The sequence below is a fragment of the Quercus suber genome, unplaced genomic scaffold (assembly GCF_002906115.3).
Source record: "Quercus suber isolate HL8 unplaced genomic scaffold, Cork oak 2.0 scaffold_382, whole genome shotgun sequence".
Taxonomy (NCBI): domain Eukaryota; kingdom Viridiplantae; phylum Streptophyta; class Magnoliopsida; order Fagales; family Fagaceae; genus Quercus; species Quercus suber.
In genome coordinates this window covers 725111-744934 of record NW_027069834.1, presented here as the reverse complement: position 1 = coordinate 744934, position 19824 = coordinate 725111, and the positions used below count along the sequence as shown (strand labels likewise).

Sequence of the window (19824 nt, the reverse complement as noted above, 5' to 3'; positions counted from 1 at the left end):
ATTGGCTTTGATAGAAAATGGGTTAATCTTATTATGCAGTGCATCTCCTCTGTCTCGTATTCGATGATCTCAATGGTGAGGTTTTTGGAAGCATCACCCCTTCTAAGTGCCTTATACAGGGAGACCCGCTCTATCCGGGGCTTTTTCTCTTGTGTGCTGAGGGCCTTTCTGCTCTCATTCATCAAGCAGCCAGAAATCAATCTCTCAATGGCCTCTCTATATGTCGGGCTGTCCCATAATCACTCACCTTTTCTTTGCAGACGATAGTTTCCTCTTTTGCAAGGCCAATACTGCTGAATGCCTGGAGCTTATTAACACCCTTAATGCCTATGAAAAAGCCTCAGGTCAGAAGATCAATGCAGATAAGCCATCGGTCTTTTTTAGTCCGAATACCACTCCTGATAGTAAGGACGAAATCCTAAGTATTCTCGGCCATATGCAAGACACTAGGCATAAAAATACCTTGGTATCCCATCCTTGATTCGGAAATAAAAAATACAGGTTTTTGCAGAAATAAAAGAGAGAGTGGGAAGAAGCTGGTTGGTTGGAAAGGCAAATTACTTTCAATTGGGGGTAGAGAAATCCTCATAAAAGCCGTCGCATAGGCTGTCCCAACATACATCATGAGTTGCTTCCAATTGCCTGAAACGTTGTGTGATGATCTTGAACGGATGATGCAGAATTTCTGGTAGGGCCAAAGGAATCAAGAAACAAAATTGGCTTGAGTGAGTTGGAAAAAAATGTGCAAGTCCAAACTCTTTGGGGGTATGGGATTCCGGAATCTCTTTCAACTTAGCTCTATTAGCCAAGCAAGGGTGGCGAATTCTTTCAAACCCCAACTCCTTAGTGGCACGGGTTTACAAAGCAAGATATTTTCCCCATGATGATGTCCTAAACTCTATAAAAGGCAGCAATCCAAGTTTTGCGTGGAGAAGCATTCATAATGGCTTGGAAGTTTTAAGAAGGGGCACTCGTTGGAGGGTGGGAAATGGTATACGGATCCACGTTTGGGAGGATAGATGGCTGCCAACAAAGTCCACTCACAAGGTAATCTCCCCCCCCCCCAAACCTTTCGACAACTTCCCAATGGTCTCTTCTCTCATTGACAACGATACTAAATGGTGGAAACCAAACCTTGTGAAGTCCTTGTTCCTCCCTTTTGAAGCCTCCACCATCCTTAGTATCCCTATCAGCTTTAGCCTTCCGAAGGATAGCTTGATCTTGTTGGGAAACAAAAATGGTCCATTTACTGTTAAAAGTGCTTACTACATTGCTGCCAAGTTGGTTGAACAAGGTGAGCACATGGAAGGCACCTCTAACTGCTCTGCCTTGCCACTTTGGAGGAAAATATGGCAGCTCAAGGTCCCTCCTAAGGTTAAGATTTTTGCTTGGCGTGCCTGCATGAATGGTCTTCCCACTTTGTATAACCTCCGCTGCAAAGGCTTAAACTTCGCTGGGTTTTGTTCTTATGCGATAAGTGCATGGAAACCACTACTTATGCTCTCATTCACTGTGAGCATGCTAGGGCCACTTGGGCTTTGTGGTTGGACTGTCCTTTTAATTTTGCTGGCACAGCAATGGACACTTTAGACGTTGCGGGTTAGATTTTTGAAAAAGGAACCTCCAAGGACCTAGACACCTTCTTCATAATTGCTTGGTCCATTTAGGGCAATAGGAACCAAGCTATACACAATGATGCTGGTATTACTCCAATGCAGGTGTGGGACTCAACTAGGAGAGCTTTAATTGATTTCAATAATGCCTTTGCTCAGTCCACCTTATTCTCCACTGCCTCGCAGCACAAGTGGACAGCCCCTCCCTCAGGTTTCTTTAAGATTAATGTGGATGGTGCTACCTCGGCAAATGATGGGAACTCATGTGTAGGTGTTATCATCAGAGACAGCACAGGTACCCCAATTGGTGATCTAAGCAAGCCTCTTCCATCGGATTTCTCTGCCGAGGTGACTGAAGCCTATGCACTCCTCCAAGGTGTCCTATTCGCATCAGAAATGCAGGTATCATGCGCCATTTTTGAGTCAGATGCAATATCAGTAATCCAAGCCCTTTCTTCAGATTGCACAGGTAGTGATTTTGGTCATATCATTCATGACATCCAATCTTCCTTGAATTCCTTCTCTTGCTATTCATTCAATCACTTGAAAAGGACTGGCAACAGAGCAGCGCATGTATTAGCCAAAGAAGCAAAACTCTCTAGGCTAACTCAGGTTTGGAAGGGTGTCACTCCACTTCCCATCCAGCAGATTATTAGAGAGAATGCTATGTAATTTTTTGGTTGTATTTGACTGGTTTCTCGTGCTTTGTTGTATTTCGTTTTCAAGTTGGAATGTTATTTCTTCCAAGTTCCCCATCAAAAAAAAAAAAAAAAGTATAAAGTGTTATTTTGTTAAAAATACTGTAGATAAATGTACTAAAAAGTTGGGATCCGCTTATTTTGTTAAAACTAAAATTTTTTGTTAAAAATACTGTAGATAAATGTAAAAATTAGATAAAATAGTACAATAAGATCCATGAATAGTACTAAAAAGTGCAGTGAGGCCCATAAATAGTAGTAAAAATAAGCTAAATAATAAAATAAGTTGACTTTTTAATTTTCGCCAAATGGACACATAATCACCCTTTACATTTGGCTCTAATATTCAAAAATTTTGCAAAAAATGCTACATTACTCTTCAATTTAAAAAAAAAAAAAATACATGTGAATTCAGATTAGTGTCTTCAATAGTTAATAGGCCATAATACATCCACTTTCAAAGAAACTATTAAAAGCCAAAATATATAATATACGCATAAGGTCTGTTTGAGATTCGCTTATTTTGTTGAAACTAAATTTTTTTTGTTAAAAATACTGTAAATAAAGATAAAAATTAGCTAAAATAGTACAATAAGATCCATGAATAGTACCAAAAAGTGCAGTGAGGCCCATAAATAGTAGTAAAAATAAGCTGAATAATAAAATAAGTTGACCTTTTAATTTTTGCCAAATGGACACATAATCACCCCTTACATTTGGCTCTAATATTCAAAAATTTTGCAAAAAATGCTACATTACTCTTCAATTTTAAAGAGCACCAAAGCATTCATATTGGTTATTATTTCTATTGTTATGTTGGTTATTGGCCATGGATTGTTGCCTTGTTGGGTGTAAGTGGTCATGGGTGAAAGAACCTATAAAATGAAGCAACAGGAGATCTTACATTCTTACGATGTTGGGGGAGTGTGAGAGAAAAAATTTCTTTGAAATTTTTTAATACTAGGATGTAATGTAAAATGAAGAGTGTTGTATAGGGTATGTCACAAAAGTGGACAACTAAAGGGAAAAAAGTAATTTGCTGAAGGAAGCAATACTAGATGTGAATGCTTTCTTATGAAGTAACTTTACAATAGAATCTTTAAAATCTTATCAATCATGAAGCAACTTTACAATAGAATTTTTAAAATCTTATCAATATATTTTACTTGTTTTAAATTCATGCAGATCATCCATATTTTAAATAAATATCCAAATGATGATAGTCAACATTAGTGATGATATGGTAAAGTCTAATCCATTTTATTTGAAGACGTATGTGTAGAATTTTTGAAATGGAAAAGCGATAAGAGTAAGGGAAAAAAAAAAAAAAAGATAAAGAAAGGAAAAATATAAAATTTTCCCTTGTGTATCCTTGGAAATAGGGAGAGAAGGAGAAAAGAAAAGAGAAAATATACTCATCTTCTCTTTGTTTGGTTTTCAAAGGAAAGGGAGATGGATCGTAAATATTTTATTATTTTTTTTATTATTTGTTGCCCTAGTCAAAATGGGAGAGTGATGAAGATTTATAGGCAAAAAAAAATGTAATTTGCTAAAGTTTAAAGTAAAAAAAAAAAAACCGGTTGCATTTCTAATTCTCATGTTTATTTCCATTTCCACCAAAATTGGGCAAAAAGCAAAAGATGAGTTCGGCTAAATTGTTTTCCTTCATATTCTCACCTTTTTTATTTTATCTCATATGAACTAAAAAAATGGAAATCATATTTCTTCCTTCCTATTACCTTTTCTTCCTTCCCCTTCCACCCATTCTAAACATCACCTAAATGTTGTACTTTAAGTTTATAATTAGATTCAAAACAATGTAGTTATATTGACCGATGCAACACAATAATTGAATTTAATTTAAAAAATCACTATATAATGTTTAACAAATTGTACCAAAGTTTTCTTTTGGGGGTTAAAATATGTTTTTATTAAAGACTAACAAAAACAATTGTTACAAATATTAACATTATGCATAGAAAAGTGGACAAATCAAAATCTAACAAAACTTGTAACTATAACGGAAGAGAGTTATGCATAACAAAAGGCAAATTTTAACTGCATCAAAGGTTTACTAAAGAGTCTGTTACCTAATTTTCTTCACGATATGAATGAGTTAATTATTGAGATGAGATATCTAGCTCACAACCTAAATTGTACCTAACTTTTACCATTACCTATGGCGGCTCCATAAATTTTTTTGAGCCTGTTCCTCAAGAAGCATAAATTACATAATTTAATAAAAAGAAAATTTTATATATTGACAACAACAACAACAATAATAAAAACACATAAATGCATAAAGTTTTACAACATAAAGTTTGTGGAGTTTAGTTGTAGTTGTTGTTAGTGTTACTAAACAAGGATTGGCCGCGATGGCTGGAGAGATTAAGTGAGTTTCTTATTTTCTTTTAGTCTTTAGGCTTGATTTAGTTTTAGTTTAAATTGTTTAATGACTTGTGAATCCGCGAGGCACTGAGACAGTAAGGTTTTTTTTTTTTTAATATTTGTTGAATTAAAACGTAATCGTGTTGGTGTTGAAGTAGTGATAGTCTTAATCTAAGATGAGATTGATATTGTATTGGACTTTTCTATTGGCATTTGGTTTGGGCCTTGTTAATAGTTTTATTATATATTTTTTTTCCAAATTTTCGTTCAATTTTTTTCCCATGGTTTTATAAACTAGTACGGTGAAAGAATCGGAAAATGGATTGGTTACTAGTTTTTTGATCAATTGAGATACGGCCGATGGTCGACCCTGTGACGTCATAAATAATATAATTAATAAAATTTTAAATTATATAAATAAAAATATAATAAGTTTATTACTAATAATATGATAGCAAAATGTAAAAACATAATATTTAATGACACTTTTCATGTAAATTTAATCAAATGTCCTTAAAATGCACAATCACATGTTTAATTATAATCATAAAAATAAAAAGTTTATTATATACATATATATATATATATATATATAATGAATTAATTGATATTATATAAAAATTAAGTAACTTTTTAAGTTATTCACTTAATTAACTAAAACTACTATTTTTTTTTAATCAAAATTATTGAAAAAGAACAGTAATTGAAATTTTATGTGACTTTGACCAATTAGCTATATAATATATAACTTCGATTGGATCCAGGCTGCGTTTGCCTTTTTTTTTTTTTAGCTCAGCGCCTCTTGCACTATTCATGTCCCATGAATAGTACAAATAGGCAAATGAACAGTGCTAAACAGTAGTGAACAATAACCGATTTTTTTTTTCCCAGTTTTCAGCAAAATAAACGGTATCCAAACGCACACATATTATAATGTTTTTGAAAAAAAAAAAAATAGTTGTACAATGACAATGTGTCAGGCAAAAACTAAAAGTAAAGCTATAGTATAGGCTTAAAAGAATATAAAAGTATGTGGTTCTTTTTACTCGAAAGATCCTAATATATTGTTAAGTTGCTCAAATTATGGACAATAATTTAATTTTATTGACAAAAAAAAAAATTCAGGGTGTTCCCAATTTTTTTTTTAAAGGTAGATAGATAAAAAAATCTTAAATTATTATGTGTATATATATATATATTTTTTTTTTTTTTCTTTTAAGGTCAGGGTGGTCTTGGGACCACCCTAGCCATAAGGTGGCGCTGCCCTTGACCATTACTTATCGAAGGTCAAAAGTCCAACAACACGCTTGGCCTATCATCACAATTTGTTGTCCCTCTATTAAGAGCATCTCAAACCACATATATAAAAGCAAAATAATATCTACTGTAGGAATGTTAGGCCTAGTAGAATATATTGGGCCATGAGCCCAGTCCAAGGACACCTCGTGAGTCTGAGGATGGATAAACATGAGATAGAAGTCAGTACTAATAAATAAAGGAAGGGACTTAGGCGTGATGTACCAGGGAGGTGATCCAAGGAGGAATACTTCCTCGGCTAAGCAAAGCCCAGGTCAGAAGGTACGGTCTGACGTCAAAAGTAACGTTCCGGACAATTTCACCAATAAGGATAAGTATCAAGAAGGAACATGATAGAGGATGACCATGGAATATCTAAAGAGAAAGTTGCTACCACTATATTGAATATTCTGCACCTAACCAACTGGTTGCATTTATGTAGAGGTGATATCTGAACAATAATTTTTACCCTTACAGCTATTACCAGGGATTTCAGGAATGTGTTGATGGGACAAGTATCAACACCAGCGATCTACCCTACACGTGGGGGGTAGGGATGAAAGAAGGAAGGTAGTATAAAACAGAAATAAAATCCTGACGGAGGGGGATCAATAAATTAAAAGAAAAACACTATAGCAATCAAGAGTTAAACTTGTAATAAAACTTGAGTGAAATATATAAGAATTGATCTTCTCGGATTGTGCTGAGGACAATTTTCTTTAGATTAAACCATTCTCTCTTCATTTTCTTGTCATCTGAATTCACTTTACTTATTGTCCAACTCATTAAAACTCAGTTTTCCAATCCACTTTTTACAAATTCATTGTATTGGACTTAGGTTCATCCATCATTTGGGCTAAGGACTCAAATTGCGTCCTTACATCTACAATAGAGAATGAAATCAAAAAATGGTCTCCAATGGTTTCTTTAAATCATAATTTTTTTTTCTCATGAATAGAAGCTCATCAAGTTTGATGAGTTACTGTATATTAGTAATTGGATTTTTATGATTAAAAAATTATAGCAACTACTGTTATATCAATTCTTTTTCTTTCTTCTTGATTTCTTTTTTCTCTCATATTATTATATTAATTAATATTTAAATGAGATAGAGAAATAAAAGAGAATCTGTTAAAAAGTGCATTTGAAAAAATAAGTAAGTAAAAAATAAATATAACTGTTCATTCTTCAAACAGTACAAAAATTTAGAGAATCTATTGGAAATGCTCTAAAGTGCCAATCACCCCATCTTGATTTCTAGTTCCACCAATCCATTTATTCCTAAGTTCAAAAATCAAAATGTGTCAAAAAAAAAAAAAAAATCAAATACATTATTAGTTCAAATTCAAAATGTGTCACCTTACCAAAATACCCCATACTTCCCTCCCATTTCCCACTGCCCTATTCCTAAGTTCTCTTTACAAAACCCCGCAAAACTAGGGTTCCTTTCAATTCCCAAATTTCTCACGCTCCCTCTCAACTTCAAATTCAAACGTTCACTTCCCATTTCTTGCTTTCACTCACAATTCACTCTCTCTCTCAAACAAAAATGACCCAAACAGCACCACCAAACAATCCTTACCAGCCCATGCTAACCGAGTCCATCCAACGTTTCTTAACCGAGTACCGAAACGGCGTGACCGATTTCTCCAATTTCGGCTCCATCTTCTCCCGATTGCTCCAAATCGTGCCGGACCCACCTCTCCAAATCCTCTGGTTCTACTCCGCACTCACATTCCACACCTCCAAACTCACCCACCACCACCACCACTCTCCCATTTCAAAACGAGTCGTTTTGGTCAAAGAACTCTTCCAATTACTCACTGCTCGTTCCTCACCGTGCGGTCAGTTCAAAAAAATCGCCACCCTCGCTCCCGTTATTTACGAGCTGTACCACTTGGCGGTACAGCACGACAAGAAAATTTCGAGAAAAGAGATTGAGAATTTGCTAGAAGGAGTTGTTAGTTACACTAGCATTTGTTGCGGCGGCGGCGGCGGCGATTGTGAGGTTGTTGGTGTTAAAGAAGAGGATGAGAGTTTAACGGTTTCGGGGTTTTCGGACGTGTTGGGTGTGTGGACTGTTGATAACTGTGGTGATAGGGATGAATTGAGAGTGTTTTTTCCGGTTGTGAGTGAAGAGGTTCGCAATGGGATCAGAGTGGGATGTGGGGTTGGGTACTTGGCTGGGGTTGTTATGTGTGAGGCCTTTTTGTTGAGGTTGTGTTTGAAGTTCGGGTCGGGGAACTCAAGATTGGAGTTGGAGAAGGATTTGCACAATTGGGCCATTCAGACGATAAATGGGTTTCGGAGCTTTTGGTTTATTGGTGAGAGTTGTTGACTTTATCTATGCTTGCTTAAAAGTTTAATAATCCGTTCATCATTTCTTATTAGTTTAGTTTAAGCTTTTGAAATACGCGGTAATTTATTAGGCTATCAGAGTAGGTTGTCATGAGTTTGAATCCAGATTAAGTTTTCGGGACAAGTAGTTATTTGCATTCAATAGGGTGTTAAATACATTTTTATTGTTAAAAATTACAGAGCTTATGTGTTAATTTTATATTTGATGATCTACTGTGATAATGAGCTCTAGTGCAGATGGCACCTCGCTCTCTTTGTAAGAGTAAGGTGGAGGTGAGGTTTTGGGTTCATGATCCACTAATATGCATGTATAACTTAACAGGAAAAAATGATGATCCAGAGTCATTGTTAATTTTATTGTATGCTTCATTGAATATGTATTAGGGACCAATTTGTAAAGATTTAATTCTTCTTCTGTTGAAATACATTAGTGGTGAGTAAGTTGGGGAATGCAAAGTCTCTTTTGGTAGTTAAATAAGTAGTTCTTAGAAGTACTTCTCTTTTCTCCCCGTCTGTGTGCCCTTTGCTTTTGCTCTTTGGAAAGAATTAAGTTTCTCTTAGGGCTCAGCTCAAGTGATTTCTTCTTTTCTTTTAAGTTCATTTTTGATCTTCGTATCTTCTGATTTGTTTTTGGTGCATAATCAGATACCCTTCTCAAGATGCTGTTAGAGCCAGTTTTGCCTGTCACTTCCCTACTGGTCAGTATGTTTACATCTTGGTTTAATTTATGATCTTCATTCCTTGGTCTTATACGGCACTAGGCTTAGGCAAGTCACCTTGTCCTCCCATAAACTGACATGGGATTCTCAGAACTTAATGTGCAAATGATGTAATTTTTGATGCATCCAAGAATGAAATACTTCTTCTTCTCATTCCAAGAAAGAAATACTTGAACTATATAGGAAAGTAAAAGTTGTGAAGGGTGAGAGTAATTATGGGATGGTTGCAAGGTCACAGGCTCGAGTATCCTTGAGTGCATGCATGAGTTAATTGCAACACACGCAAAGCCTTTCTTCACACTTTTATCAGTTGGCCATTGTCCTTGTTAAACATTTGGAGAGTCTATGGTTGTTAGTCAACCTTCCCTTCCTTGGTACTGTTAGCTGTTTATTTGCAGGTTATATTTTAATGGACAACTTATTTCTGTTGCCATTGAAGAAACATATGAAACATGCCTTTAATATTTAGTTTTACCATTATGCTTAGTACCAAATCTGTCTTTTCAGAGTTATGAAGATGGAGTTCTTTTACAAGAAGTTCTTAATGATGTTGTCATAAGAGTGGAATATTCATTCCTTGAACCTTCAAGAGTGATTCAGTTGGCTGGCAAACACTTGAAAAATCTTATTCTGAAGTGGTTGTTTGTTGCTGACACCGCCATACGGTCTGCTAGGTAAGAGAACATGACAATTGTGGCTATGATGTAGTCATTTTTTTTTTATAAATATTTCATCTGATAAATCTCATGATCTGATTGGCCACAGGGAAAAAGGCAACCAGGCCAAAGCCTTTTCTTATATTAATGCCTTCTCTGAATCTTGCTTACCCTCGCAATTGATCAAGTGGGTTACTGATCAGACTGTCACCGGGGGAAAAATAAGCAAACCAAATATTTCCACTCCAGTAGCCCTTCTTGGTAAGTTGACCTGATATTTTTCTTTTAGATAAATATAACTTGAATTGATATAACTATGCTCTTGTATTTACTTACCTTGTCAGCTATGGTTCAGCACCTCTTGTAGCTTGTCTGGTTATGATTCTCAATTTGCCATGTTAAAATATGGCGACACAGCTATTGGATAATTATAAAAGTGGAGCATGTAAGTTACTAGACCACCCATCTCCATTGTGGAGTATGGCAGTGTCCTCTGTTGTAAAACAATTTCAATATGTCATAGTTAAGAGGGCGAAAGTTGGTAAGGGGCTAATTAGAAATGAACTGCCTTTTTCCTCCCTTGTTTTTCATATAGTTTATGATGGTATATCCTCAAGCATCTAATCATAAAGTTATTTAATCTTTAGGGTGGCTACTAACTGTTGAAGAGCAGGAGGTTAGAGTATTTGATTGTGAGATATCTAAAGTCCAGGCCAAAGCAGCAATTTGCAAGTCAAGGGTAGAGTATGTTCTTCCAGAACTAAAACCAAATGGCAATAGCCTGAATGAAAGTTCCCTGTTTAGTTTGGCTGAGGAGGTGAGAGGGGAAGATAAATTTAATGGTGATCTCGAAATGGTTGATTCTGTGGACACTGCATTTTTAGTGGCTAATGGCATGATGAAGACAACAGCCACTGATGGGACAAGAAAACGCAAAGAAGGGATAAAGGATGAAAAGGAACTACAGGTTAAGTTTGTCAAGCATCACTTTCATGAGACTTCAGTTAGAGAGAAGTGTTCCGCTATAGGCAACGATGATGGTTTAAGTAGTGGTTTAAGTAGTGGGAGTGAGGTGGATAATCCAGTCTCTGATGAAGATATGGAAGATATAAGGCAATGAATTTTGCTCGATGCAACATTATGCGGATTTTGGAGGACTATCAAATGGTGATACGTAATGGGGACACACCCGTTAGAGTACAAAAGCATTGAGAAGGATTTCTTGTTACTGCAAACTATTTCCTTGCCTATAAAAAAAGCTTCCAGATCAGATCAGAAAAATTTAGCAATCACGCATTTATATGCTTGATCTTTACTTTTAATTCTTGGAGAGATGTTGATGAAGTGAAATACTGGCGTAATCTCTTTACGTCAATATTGAAATGGTTGCCATAAGTACAAATGAGTCAAAATGGTCATGGCTGAGAAGCCATTTCTGAAGTCTTTCTTAACTGTCTAACCTTTGTATAAGATATGCTCCTGTTTATGATAGTATTCTATGTAGTGTAACATTTTGACATCGACTGATATTGTACTTGCAAGTCCTATTTTCACTATTTAGGAATTATGGTTTTAGACAAAACCATAAATTTTCATTATTTGTCCTCTCAGTTTTCATGGAACGCATTCTTGTTTATTGTCTTACCAAGGGATTTTTCCTTTTTGGAGAAATTATAAACCTCTTGAAGAAAAAGCAACTTACATTTAGACCTTAGCAAATAAGGTTCATTCTCTTGAGCCAGTAATTTACTAATTGCAGTTTTTGTTTTAACAATAGCATGTTTTGATATGTGATAAGGGTAATTATTTATAGGGATGACAAAAATTTTCCGCCTTTTCTTACCTCATCTGTCCTATATCATGTCGGTTTTTCTGGCCTCAAAGGAGCTGACAGGATGAGGGACAAGTTTTGCTCTCCCACTCCATCTCACCTTACCATCTCCAAAACACTTCATTTCTCTTAAGGCTCTTGCAACTGTCAATCTCCGCATTAAGGATGACAAAATACCTCAACCTATTCTGTCCTTGACCTACACCGAGCTTGAAGAGGGATGAATTAAATACCCCTAATCGATTGAACCTTGTCTCATTCTATTACCATCCCTAGCAATTTGAGATTCTGGGCAGGCCTGGGATAAAGTTAAATTTGGAATTGCCTTTCTCCATGGACCCTGATGGCAAAAGCAGCCCACACATATAAGTCGGTATGAGTGTGACTCCACCTATAGATGGTCACTTTGGTTGTTAGGCCTAAATTGATACAAATATTCGGAGGAAAAAGGAAAAAAGAAAAAGAAAAATCATCATAATGTTTTAACAAGCACTTTGGAAAGAAGCCATAGGTGGTTGTTGAAAGGTACGCCTTTGTCTCCATTTCTGAACATCACGTGTAATGTATGGAGTTAGCTCGCATAAGATCTATCATTCTACATTCTCCAATAACCAGAAGAAAAAGGTAATTACCGATATCCAACTTTTTGTTCTTTTCTACTGTGCCCCTTTTTTCATTTTTTATAAGGTTTTAGACCAAAAAGATGTGTAGAATTAATGATTTTCATCTACAGAAGTCACGTAAATACAACAAAAGTAGGAAGCATACGACATTGCATGATGGTGCAATCGCCTATGACACAAGCAATGTCTATACAGCTTTTAATCAGAGAGAGAGAGAGAGAGAGAGAGAGAGATGTATATATGTCACGGTCTATTGAAAGTGATGGTCATCATAACTTTTGACGTGAGAGTATATATAGATCATGAAACATGCCCAAACTTTTTTGCTTCGGTGGACAACCAGGACATTCATGCCACACAACACAAGGTAGGGTTGAAGGCTTTTTCCAAAGCTTAGATTTTTTTTAAAAAATTTTAAAATTTTTTGAGACAGGGGAGACAAATTAAAGTACTAGTTTTCTTTTATTTTTCAACCTTTATGGTGGATTTTCATGCCAAGTCTTGTGATTGAAGCAGGCAAGCACCGACACATATTTTTGGGCTTATCTTTACATATATGGTAGAATTCTCCTGTTATTTGGGGATATGATGCTACTATATATGGTAATAATTAACGTCCTGTAGAAAAAGCTACTTTAGTTGTACCCCCTCGGCCCCTCCTACCATTTTTCTTATTAAAAAAAATAAAAGTTTAATAAGGATAAGAAAGAAAAGTGAAATGAAAAGAGTGAGGAAATTTAAGAAATAACAAGTAAAAATTATTTAAATATATTTATGTTTACCATTCAATTAAACATTATAAATCTCATACTGTAAATAATATCTTGTCATTTAAATATTTAAATTATAATGGTGAAATTGACTTTCTACGTTTCAATTGAAAAAAAAATATCATATTTAAAAAAAACGAGCATCTTTCAAATATGAAAATTAACTAAGTTCAAAACAAGAGAACTTAAATAAAATTTGATGCGGCAGTTGAAAAATGAACAATTACCACAATTTTTATTTCCCTACAAATGTCCCTAAATTTCGTGGTTTAGGAGTTACGCCTATGTTGGGTTCACATCTAAAAAAGAGACAGCACATGTAGTGGATCTAAGAAAAATTTTAGGAACACGACTAATTTCACACCAATTTTTACAATTATTCGATATGACTGACGATGATGTAAAAGAAAATATGATAGAGTTATGTGAAAGTGATAGATAATTAATCATAATTTACTCCTTAAGATATAGTTGTGAAAATAGTTATTTTATTTTATTTTTTGATAGGAAGTTGTGAAAATAAGTGTGGTTCTGGAATAACTCAACTGATAATGGCAAGTGGTGAGGCCCGCCCGGTCGATTGGATTCTTAATTAGTTTGAACTTTGAAGATCGAACCCAGTTCAGTTTGTGGTGTCGGTGCTGATGCTGAAGCTGAAAGTCAAAATTGCAACCCTACCTTGGTGGCAATAATCTAAAACTACGTACAAATGGCAGTGTAGGAACAAAATAAGCATCAAAGTTAAACGAGAGACAGCCTCGTGTACTTTGTTGATGATATACTGATAAGCTAGTCAACTAATAGCAGCACTTCCTTTTTATTTGTTTTATACAGAATCTAAATCTACATTATTGGTTATTTTCCGTATCTTTCTTCCCAAAACAAGAACAAAATCTTTGAAAAATATGAATTAGAATCTTGTTATTTGTAATATTAATGAGAGAGATAGTAATATAAAAGACAAAAAATTATTCAATGCAATTGGTGTGCTAAGTTAGCGAAAAGATTATGTTTGAAACTTACAAATTAATGAAGTTCACACTTCAAACCAAATTATAATACACGAAATACATGATATAATCCTCCATTTCACTTGAAGAGTAAAACAAAATGGAAAAACACAGTAAAATTTTATTTTTTGAATTTCATAATGTATAAAATAGCATTAGCATTACATTTAGACCTAAATATCAAATTTTAACAATAAAATGAATCCATTTTAGATGCATTAAATAATTTCACATATATGGAATGAAGGATGCCCATATTATAAACCTACTAGTCACCTTGTAATTCTAGATTAATGATGACTGATTGAGAACCTATTCGTTCTCTATAAATTAAATTATATATATGAGATAAGTTCAAATTACACCTGATGTAACTCCATGAGTGTTACACATTTTTGAAACAGTAGATTTTTAAAAGATCAAACAGTTAAAAGAAAACATTATTATTCATCATTATATCATTAAATACTTACCAAATTAATAGCATCCTCATTATTGCTTTCCTTATTAATTGCTAATTGCTTTTTTTTTTTCCTCTCTCTTTAGTCTTTTTAGTGAGTTGCAATCAGTAAGTATTAATTTTTTGCATGTCTTTGTGTCTTGTGATGGAGAAGTGGTCCAAGAAATGAAAGATACAAATTAATTAATCTAGATCCATGAGGAGAAAAGATGAGACAAAACTAAATATAATGGAAAAACAATGGTATCATATTGAATAGACCTAACACTAGAAAGTTAAGACAAGTCTTAAAGGTGGACTATATACCACATTATTACAAGAAAAATTATAAAGAGTGAACAAGAAAATAAGAGAGACCCAGGATTTGAAAGTAAGAATTCCACTTGAAAGTTGCTTTTTTTTTTTTTTGGTTACCTTTGTTACATATGAAGTTGAAAAGCTCATGTGTCAATTCTGAAAGGAAAAAAATGAAAGCAATGTGTTGAGATAAAATGCAATCTCTCAAATCATCGATTGGACAAAGCAGATCAGTTGGACTACCATAAGAAACAAAGAATTGCGTGAGTTGGTAAAGGATTACTAGCCTCATCACACGCGCTTCGCGCGTGCAATGAAGGGGTTTTTTTTTTTTTTTATTTTTTTTTTTTTTAGTGGTCTTATTTTGTAAAAAAAAAAGTGTTTTTATTTTTTTATATTATATATATATATAATTTTTATTTTGAAAATCTAATTTATAAGTGAATAAAACAATTTGAAAATTAACATGATAATGGTTCTATTTTTTAGGTAATGTTTTAGTGGGAGTTAGAGTTGCATTTTTACCAGATTGTCCTTTAATTTTGTCTCTACTTAAACATAGGGATGTAAGAGCATTTTTTAACTAAAAAAAGAAGAATTCAAACAGGTGAAACTCCATAAATAATAGTATATATATATATATATATTTATCTATACTACTATTTTAGGGGCTTTCCCTGTTTGGATTCCTTATTTTTTATGCCTAAAATACCCTCATCATATCCACTTACAAGTTTTTAACTAATGGGGATAGATATATAAATTAAAACTCCCTTGAATATAACAAAGAAAAAACCTAGGGTTGTGATGAGTATTATGAGTGATAAAATAATTTTTTCATCACACCCCTAGGTTTTTTTTTTAATTTTTTTATTATTAGAGAATGTAGTAATCCCAAATTATAATAAATACTCTAAATTAACCTTTACCCAAAAAATAGAAAAGCCGCATAAGCGCGTGCTAAGAGGCTAGTATAAATAACTAGCCTCATCACATGCGCTTCGCGCGTGCGATGAGGTTTTTTTTTTAGTGGTCATATTTTGTAGGAAAGAATGTGTTTTTTATTTTATTTTATATATATAATTTTTATTTTGAAAATATAATTTATAAGTGAATAAAACAATTTGAAAATTAACAGGATAGTGGTCCTATTTTTTAGGTAATGTTTTAGTAGGAGTTAGAGTTACAATTTTACCGGATTGTCCTTTAGTTTTGTCTCTACTTAAACATAGAAATGTAAGGGCATTTTTGAACTAAAAAAAGAGGAATCCAAATAGGTGAAACCCCTTAAATAATAGTATAGATGATTAAGAGCAGAATTCCATAAGACAAAAGAGGTGTTTTGGAGGTCTCTTAATTCTAATTTCTACATGGATTGAATGAGATTTGGGTGGAAGTTATAATATTTATATAAGAAATTAAAAGCTGAGGCTGTACATTGCCAAAATGAGAGTTCCATATTGATCATTTCCTTAATGAAAGTGAGTGATGGAAATGGCAAAAATAAGATTTAGATTACTTGCTCATTTGTGAGAGTTTGTTTATCAATACTATTATTTAAGGGGCTTTGGATTCCTCTCTTTTTAGTTCAAAAATGCCCTTACATCTCTATGTTTAAGTAGAGACAAAACTAAAGGACAATCAAGTAAAAATGCAACTCTAACTCTCACTAAAACATTACCTAAAAAATGGGATCATTGTCCTATTATTTTTCAAATTGTTTTATTTACTTATAAATTATATTTTCAAAATAAAAATTATATATATAAAATAAAATAAAAAACACATTTTTTTTCTACAAAATAGGACTACTAAAAAAAAAAGTCTCATCGCACGTTCTTAGGACCACTATTAAAAAAAAAAAAAAACCTCATCGCACGCACTTATTAGGATTAAAAAACATGTTTAATAAAAGTACACAGTATTTTTTTAAAGTCAAATTTAAAAAAAAAAAATTATACATAAGCTAAATAAATGATTTTTTTTTTTGACAAGTTAGGTGCATTTATAACTTTGCAATATCACCATTGAATGCCTATATTTTTTTAAAAAAATTATTTTATAAATATAAATGCTATGTAAGTGTGCATCACTTCTTACATAAGAGATGAGAATGATATATGTTAATTATAATTACAGTAATTATAAATTATAAATGTTGTTGGGGGGTTAACGATGAAAGGAACTTATGATCTACTCCATTTAATTTTTTTTCCCTTAATCCCTTATTATTTATTATTTACCTAGTTTGTGTCAAAGCCACCGAGATGAGATCTACACCTTAAATAGCGTGCCACAAGTTATGAGTAATTAATATAAATATTCGAGTTCCATTGCTTCTCTATTTAATTACTGTACTTTTATAAGGATTCAGTCCTGTACCTACAATTAAGTTCATAAATCTAATCTGGACGGCTGTTTGGAAATGTTTTTTTAATAAGGTCCTCTCTTAGTTATGGCCACAATCACAAGTAATGATGACAATTTATGTGCCTTGTACATGGAAGCATAAAAAAGAAAAAGAAAAAAAAAAGAGAGAGACTATTTTCTAATTAATATTTAATGTAAGTGCTTGATTAATTATTGCCCAAAAAAAAAAAAAAAAAAAGAAGAACTGAAAAATTAATTCATGCTTATAGGACTATGGGGCGAAACTACTGGAATTGATCTTCGTTGAAATGCCAATATTGGAGAGGTAATGTGAGGAAAACATAGTACCTGGAACTTTGGAAGGCAATGGTTTAGTGAGTAATAATGACTAATTAGGCAATGTTCATTCTTTCTGGTCTTTTTTAATTTTAATTTTGTTTAGAGATTTCCTATAGACAAAGAAAACTTGTGTAATTGCGTGTGAAACACATCCAGATGGCTAGAAAAAGGTTTCAATGACTAAATAAAGTCAAAATTTGGTAAAAAAAAACCCAAATAACGTTTCATACCATAAATCACTAAGGGCTTATTGGAGTTGTTAGGCATACCATAAAATTAGGTGAGTCAATAACAATATAAGTATAAAACTTGTTTTAGTTGTCTCTAATTTGGTTACTTTTTTGGTTCAAACAACTGTTTCAAAAAGGGATTAAATATATATTCCACATAAAAATGGTTTTCATGTATATATTCCTAGCAGAAATTTGTTTTAAATTTGACATTTTTATAAACCGCATGTTAACTAAAAATGGTTCTTACTCTAATCACAAATTAGGTAAAATGAAACCAATTCAATTTGGTTCAACTTGTATCATGACTCAACCAACAACTATTAGATCAATTCAATTTAGTTCTATTTGTATTTTTAAAAAATACAAATTTTCTTTATGCATCATTTATTAAGATATTTCTATATGGAATAACTAAACTTATGAATAAAAATAATTATTTTATTATAATATTTTTTATTTAAAGTAATAAAAATTACTATTAATAATCTAATCTTCATTTAGTGTATCAAATATGACGTAAATGTACGAAAGAAAAGCGTGGGAAAAGTATGAGAAAATGCTTCAAAATAGTTATTACAAAGGAGGAATCTAGATATATGCAATCATTCAATGGTGAAAACAATGGGCAGTAGTCTTTGTTGTATTTTCTCGTGATGCAAAAGTGTGTCAAACTGTCAAATCTGGTTCAAAACTCACTCTCTGATCTGGTTGGCATAAAAAACGTTTCACTACAAGGACCCTCGATCGAGAGAGGAACGTTTTTGTTACTATCTGGTGAATGCCAAAGACAGATACCAACTCAAAAAGAAAGTGATATATTGCGTAATGCATGCAAAATGCAAATGCCAATGGACCCCATTTTGATATTAAAATACAAGTATCAAATTTTTAACACTTTATCATGTCAAGTAGGGTGTCATTCATCTCATTTGAGTGATCGCATCACAAACAAAAAACAGAGTGTGAAATTTTCGGTAAAATTCTTTATTTGTTTGAAAAACATGGAGTGTTTAGAAGGAGAAAAAAAATTAGGACTACAATTTTTACCACACTCTTTCTCACAACTATCTTGTATAACCGATTGCGACTAACTTTCTTTTACTTTCATATGAACTTGTTATTTTTTCTCTATCATTGATAGTTTATCACGTCATAGGTGCAGCAAAAAAGGCTGTGGTACAAAAATATGCATTATGAAGTTGGGGTGAGGCTTAGGTCCAATGCATGTAATGCACTGGACCTATTAAGATGGTAACATATATTCAAAAGTTGACACATATTATAATCTCAACGGGTCCAATGTAACTGGATATTGACCAACCTTACCCAAGAAGTTGTATGGTTGACCTTTAACGAAGGTAGGGGTAGGAATCCTATGCTACGAGGTGGGGTGCTGATCTTAGCTGTAGAATCTTATTAACATCGATTATCTATCTACATCATATTTGGACAATTGCAACTTTTTAGAACCTACAGATCAATCTTAGATTTTGTTTTAACTTAAGTAATTATAAGAATATAAAATATTAATAAATAATAATCAAATGCAGTGTTAGTATTAACTTCTTAACTTAGCAAAAAAAAAAGGGGGGGGGGTTTGGATAACACCTTTATGTTAGATTATTTGTTTTTTTTTTTATATACAATTTTGTTATTTATACAAATTTTTCACAATTTATGAAATGATATTATGAATGGTGAATAATTAGTAATTACTTTACCAAAGATTTATCGCTAATGTTATTTTTATTTTTCACCATTTACAACTTGTCACTTTAATAAATAGTAGAAAAAATTGTCTCACTAGAATTATTCTTACGTATAATTTTTAAAATCTCCATTAGTTTTGGTACAAATATATTTTTGTCAACTTTGGATTCCCAGAAAACTGTTTGTATTTTTATTTTTTACAATAAGTGGGTATTGGAAGATTCAAGCTAGATCCTTCCTATTAAAGGTCATAGGCTAGTATGGTAATATCACTAAATCACAAGTGGGTTGATTATTATCTTCTAAAAAAACAAGTGTGTTGATTAAGTTAAGCAGTTAAAGTTATAAATTACCACTTCAATCTTGTCTTATTAAGTATTTCATTTGAATACTATTTGTGATTACTTTCATAGATTCCTTTATATCTTCTTTTTTGCTTATTTTTAAAAAGGA

At 33.0% G+C, this 19824-nt stretch overlaps 1 protein-coding gene across 1 annotated transcript; it reads left to right on the top strand.

Moving 5' to 3' along the window:
* The first annotated feature begins 7397 nt into the window (after window positions 1–7397).
* LOC112001515 (uncharacterized) lies at window positions 7398–11326 on the top strand. The gene is made up of 5 exons (XM_024033684.2): window positions 7398–8319; window positions 8999–9051; window positions 9580–9746; window positions 9838–9989; window positions 10376–11326. Exons 1-5 carry the CDS (start codon window positions 7545–7547, stop codon window positions 10846–10848), a joined length of 1620 nt encoding a protein of 539 aa, XP_023889452.1. The 5' UTR covers window positions 7398–7544; the 3' UTR covers window positions 10849–11326.
* The last annotated feature ends 8498 nt before the right edge of the window (window positions 11327–19824 follow it).